Here is a 6,000-nt window from a genome sequence, read left to right as displayed (position 1 = left end):
CGTAAAACCGTTACATGTAAGTGTGCACTAATATAAAGATGGCCCAGTCATGGTGCAGGGAAGAGGGGATGAGATACAGAGAAATTATATGATCTCCAGTCAAACTCAGATCCACCACACAGGGAAGAGACTCAGGAGGGGTGATCATCTGGACTAAATCTGACCGGTCCATAGAATTAGACAAAAGAGACCAGTACCACATGTGACTGAAAATTAAAAGAGACCTCATATCAACCTCTCAGCCTGTCTTCCTCTGTGCCATACACATACCACCCCTTGAGTCTCTCTATTTCCAAGAAGAAACCTCAGAAACTTAGAGCAAGAAATCAGCCATTTCCAGGCCCAGAGAAAGGTGCTGCTTCTGGGGGACTTCAATTCTAGAACCGCTGACAAATTAGAATCAGAAGGCAGCAGATTCATTGCTGGCAATAACAGATGTTCCCTTCTCATCCTCGCAGACAGATCTGTGATCAGACAGTGAACTCTCATGGGAGACTGTCAGGATCTGTCTCTCTACATCGCTCGGTCGCTTCACCTACAGCTCAGCTCTGGGGAGCAGCAGACACAGATCTAGAGCTTTTCTCTCTGAGAGCATTCACAGTCAAACCCTTGAGACCGTTCTCAGACCACAGCCAGATCACCCTCTATATACAGCAGTCTGAAACACTACACAAACAATCAAATGCACACAATTATCTCATTCAAATCTAATTACATTAACACTGCATTCTTTACAAATACCCTGGAAATCAATTCGGCATTAATCAAGCAGTGAAAGATATACAGTACATTCTATAAGACAGCACAAAGAAGTGATATGACAATTATTAAACCACAGAAAAAGAAACTGTACACTGACAGATGGTTTGATTCAGACTGTAAGACTCTGAGAAAAAACCTCCGAAATTTATCAAATCAAAAACATCGTCAACCAGAAAACCAGGAGCTCCGTCTTCATTACTGCATTTCTATGGGATTCTTACATTTAATTATTACTGTGTTTCTGCAAACACTGAGGATTAATATAATAAGACAGAGACACAATGATTAATATTAATAAGACAGAGACACTGCTGTAGTTCATCAGAGATCAGATCATAATTCAGCAGATACTCACAGCCGAGCCCACGTCTGCATCTATAAAGCCATCTGTCATTTGTCATCATCATCAGTAAGACTGGTAAAATCACAACCATGATCAACCCTAAACACAGGAGAGGAGTTATATTAATGCTGGATATTATCATTCATCAGCAGATTACAGCACATCATAACCAACAGCAGGCTCAGTCAGTAATCAGTGTTTTAATGTGTCAATAGAGAAGAATTCAAATGTCAATTAAAAAAATAAATACAAATAAAATGTCAATACAATGACCACAAATGACCCAAAATCATTATGAATATGAATTCACCTCCTCTGGTGGATCCAAACGTGTAGAAGAGGAGGATGAATTGTAAAGTGGGCAGAATGCGAAAGGTCATATCAGCCACAAGATCAAATATTTCAAATATCCGTCCAGTTTTCTTCCAGACCTCTGAAACTAAAACTAGAAGAAACAGATCGGATCATTAATATCTGATTTGATTCAGTTTTGAATCATTATAATGAGTTTTATCATCACACAATTCACAATAACACAGAACAAAATTATCAACAGACGTTTTTACAAACATATATATTATCTTTATATTATGAACATATCAATAAATCTGATGAAGTCATATAAAATAATAATATCATAAAAGGTTCTGCATTTTTCTAATAAAACTGCACAGTATTATATTTACTTAAAGGCTGAATATGTGCTGTTTCTACTAATACTCTGAAGTGTAGGATCAGATCAGAAATACTTACTGTAAGTGATTTTGCAGAGGCAGCACACAAACACGATCACAAACAGCCCTATCATCATCACTTTACTAAATACAGCATAATTCAGAAACCTTTCCCAAGCACTAGCGAAAAGAGCTGGAAGACAAGAAGAGATGATCACAATCAAACTGTAAATACTGCACATGACAGAAGAATACTTGAACTGTTTTCATCTAAATCAGTTTATCTGTTATGATCTGAGCTTCAGTCTGTCTCTAAAACACAATCATATGAAGTCCTTTAATAAAATTGAATGCAGATTTTCACAGGTACTAACACACATCACGCTTCATGTATGAGCTGCTTCATGTTTCTGCATGCGTTATGATTCATGTCATACTGATGATTTAGATTTGATACAGATCATTCAGAATTACAATGACAACCACCGTTTTTCTTAATTTCATAATTGTGGTTGACTGATATTTGTATTGTTTACCTGAATACATAACCAGTGAGAAAACAGCATATTCTGCCACATAACTGTATTTCTGAATCCATGTTTTAATCTGGACTGTAAAACAGAAGAGACAGTAATAACAGTCACAATATCACATGAACCGACACTATCAAACACAAATCACACTATTTCATGTTTTATTGAATCTCTCACACAGAGATGATATAAAGTCCAGGCATCTGGGTATTATGATTCATTCTTTCATCTCCGCTGATAAACAGAGCAATATTAATCATACCTGAAAACAAATCTTTAATAAACGGAGCTGCCCAGAGCAACAGGAGAGGTCTCAGGAAATAAAGAGCACAACAACACACCGTCTCACTCACAGATCCTGAAACAAAAGAGATATTAATAATCAGAAATCAGAGATATTCACTGACACACTGATAATACACAAGATTGTGAACATTTGTGCAGTGATTACATGTGGTTTCATCACCGTTTAACAAACACAATCTGACTGAACTAATGATACAAACAAAGCAGTTCTTATTTTACTGAATGAGCAGTGATTGACAGGTCAGGGGGGAGAAGTTCAGCGGCTGCTTATCAAACTCATTCTGGAGCATCTCTCAATGCATCTGTATCAGCTGATCAATGTTTCTGGGTTACAGTACACCACAGCCCTCTTTAGCTGTCTCACAGGAACTGGCTGAACCTTGGTAATGATGAGAGAACCTGAGATACTTTGATCTCCTGAGAAACAGACAATACAAACATACACGGGCATCTTCTAGGCACCCCATCGAGTGGAGGAACAGGAGACCTCCTTCCCTTCTGGCCATTTGTTTCATTTTAGATCCCTTCACCCATTCTTCCTTCTACTCAAAATGATTACATGAAAATGTCAATGCAAGTGAACTAACACTCATGTCCTGTATCATTGGAAATGTCTCAGTGCAACTGGTACAATGGTCTCAATCTCACAAAAGTAGATTAGAAGATAATACAGATCTGAAGAGTCAAGAGATATCTTGATTACTGTGATGGGAGTGTCCTTTCCTAGGGTCCTCCATGTAAATTACCCCCGTTCCCATTGAGTTGTAAAGCCACCCAGGCTTGGGACCGGAGTTAATGCAAATTCCAATGGTCAGTTCCTGTCTCCATCTCGGGGGATGTTCGTCTTGGTCTGAGGTATTTAAACGATTGCAGCGAGAGGATCAGGGCGATTCTGTAGCCAGATTGAGCCCATAACAGGAAGTGTGTCCACACTCTTCATACTGTGTATTTTTCACAGGTATGCATCTTTTACTTTCAGATTCATCTTTGAGAATTTGATGTCTTGTATTGATATTGATATCTATGAAATGGCTATGTAATTGGCATAATACATATTTACCTGACAAATAATAAGTTGTTTAATTTTATTTTATTGTGATTTACTCTGAAATTATTTCCTCAAGTAGATTAAGTGAAGGCTTATGATACCGCTAATCTGCGTCCAGGGTTAAGTACATATAGTACTAATTAGAAACAGGCATAAAACCAGTTTGCCTTTTCAACCTAAATTCTAGGTCAAACTAAAATGGAATCAGATGAAATGATAAAATGAGTTTATAACATGGTCAATGTGCCAAAGTTCAATGCCAGATTGTTCCCTCTATTTGAAAACAAACTCTTTTAAAATAGATGATATAAAAGAAAAACATGGAATTTTAGCTACAGTCACCAGCTGGCTCTAGGACACACGTGTCAAACTCAAGAACCCTGGGTGTATTCTGGCTCGCCTCACATGATCCACAGCGGTTAGCTCAGAGGAGTTAGTGTGGACCTCATCAGTGCTCCAGCACCAATAGAGAAACACAATATTCTCCAATCCTTTAACCAATTAAAGAATCGATCGCAGCTTTCAGACACGACTTTCTGCTCGTTTTAAAAGTTCATTTGAAGCGGTTTCTATGGAGTAATTTTAATGCCAAATGTCCAGAGCATGTATTGCCTGTGTCTCTCTGCTCACAGGTGGATTCACATTCATTCACTCTCACAGAAAACAGACACGCTTTCTATCGATCAGACATCATGTGCCTGCACTCGTAAATGATCTTTAATGAACACATCCTGGAGTGTGGGCATCTACTGGAAGAAACATACATTGTCATGTATGCTAACTAAATCAGTATTTATATAGCATAACAGTAGTAGTCTGAATGTACATGCCTTGCACGTGTCAACAATGTATTATGAAAATAAAAAGAAGCAGATTTGGCAGAGATAACAGTACTCACGTACAACCAAAAAAAAAAAAGTTTCTTAGGCTTAAAGGCTAGCTTGCTCCTGTTTTGTACTGGATGCTGTCTGAAGGTGTTTTAGATTACACAGTAGTCAAATAAATCACATCTGAAGGACAGTTGATAACCAGCGTGGCAGTGAGAACAAGGATCAAAGGCCTGAAGTCAAGCTGTCCACGGCAAAGGAAGAATTGACTGGAAACTCTTCACCATGGCACAGGAAACTCTTGGGAAAACAGTCAAGCAACTGAAGCAAGAGCGGACCTTAGCTAAATCTGCTTTCACCAAGCAAGCAAACTACCTGAGCAGAGCTGCAGATGGTATGATTAAGGATGAACTACAAGAGGAGTTCAGCAAGCTCAGTTCCCTGGCAAGGTATGTTAGTGATTCAAATGATGACTACAGGGCTGGCCTACTGGCTGAAGCGGGAACTGAGGAAGGTAAAGAAGTCAAGCTCGACAAGCACCAGCAGGCTGAGCTTGAAAGGACAATGGAAGAGTGCGACATGAGACTGGGTGAAATCTGTAAAGCAGTTCAATCCAACCTCTGGTCAAGATATGGTAAAGAGGAGGTAGACTTTGCAATCCAAGAAGCGGGAAAAGCCTGTGACAGAGCCCAAACAAGCCCCATCACTGCTATCAATAGAGATGGCTATGAACTGCAGCTGGAAAGAGTGAGGAAGCTAATTCATGATGCAACTGTAAGCCTGAAAGACTGGGAAAAATGGATCTCACATGATCAGACAGCACACTGGAAAGGCAGGTTAAAAGACCTGAGAATATTTGGCAGAAACCTCGAGGCCAGAAGAGCAGAATTCCTCACTGCACAAAAAATTGCAGAAGAGGAAAGAAGAGGTCCAGAGCCTCAACCAACAGCAGTTCCACAACCAGTGGTAAGATTAAAAGCACTGTGAGAAGATATTCTTTTGTAAGCAGTTCAAAGAACTAAAGCCTGGTGAGAAACTGAATGCTGTCGAAAGGCTGGGAGCATGCAGAAGATGCCTCAGATGTCATGCAGAGGATGATGAATGTACGGACGCATACCTGTGCAGGAACAGAGACTGCAGGAGAGGAAGCTCTTCAGATCACCATTTCTTTCTCTGCCTGAAAGGAGGATTCAAGGGGAAAGAATCTGTGAAAGTGGGAAAACCCAGCACTAGGAGGCAAACGTTCACAGAGGAGCAAGAGGAATTAATATCTGAGCTTACCCCGGATATGGCAGAAAAATTCAGGAGAGCCTTCACCAATATGGCTGCTAAATCACACTGCACTGGAAGAAGCCTTCCTGGAGTGATGGACTCAAGCACACGTGAGTTACCAGTTATTCTTATGCTTCTCGTAGTAACCACCAACGCAGGACAGAAAATTGGAACTCTCATTGACTTAGCATCAGATACCAACTACATCACTCATATAGCTGCCAGGAGACTGAAG

At 39.8% G+C, this 6,000-nt stretch overlaps 1 protein-coding gene across 1 annotated transcript in view; it reads right to left on the bottom strand.

Moving 5' to 3' along the window:
* Nucleotides 1–400: 400 nt before the first annotated feature.
* Nucleotides 401–6,000, bottom strand: part of LOC113081017 (butyrophilin-like protein 2) — a 50,828-nt gene continuing 45,228 nt past the window's right edge. Inside the window, exons 8-13 of the mRNA XM_026253080.1 lie at nucleotides 2,575–2,670; nucleotides 2,316–2,390; nucleotides 1,859–1,972; nucleotides 1,416–1,550; nucleotides 1,126–1,204; nucleotides 401–464 (exon numbers count right to left, since the gene is read on the bottom strand). Coding sequence (XP_026108865.1) covers nucleotides 401–464; nucleotides 1,126–1,204; nucleotides 1,416–1,550; nucleotides 1,859–1,972; nucleotides 2,316–2,390; nucleotides 2,575–2,670 — 563 coding nt within the window. The remainder of the gene's footprint in view (nucleotides 465–1,125; nucleotides 1,205–1,415; nucleotides 1,551–1,858; nucleotides 1,973–2,315; nucleotides 2,391–2,574; nucleotides 2,671–6,000) is intronic.

This window comes from Carassius auratus, unplaced genomic scaffold (assembly GCF_003368295.1).
Source record: "Carassius auratus strain Wakin unplaced genomic scaffold, ASM336829v1 scaf_tig00032822, whole genome shotgun sequence".
NCBI classification, from domain to species: Eukaryota; Metazoa; Chordata; class Actinopteri; order Cypriniformes; family Cyprinidae; genus Carassius; species Carassius auratus.
Note: the sequence above shows the minus strand (reverse complement) of the source record. Positions and strands in the feature narration are given on the sequence as shown.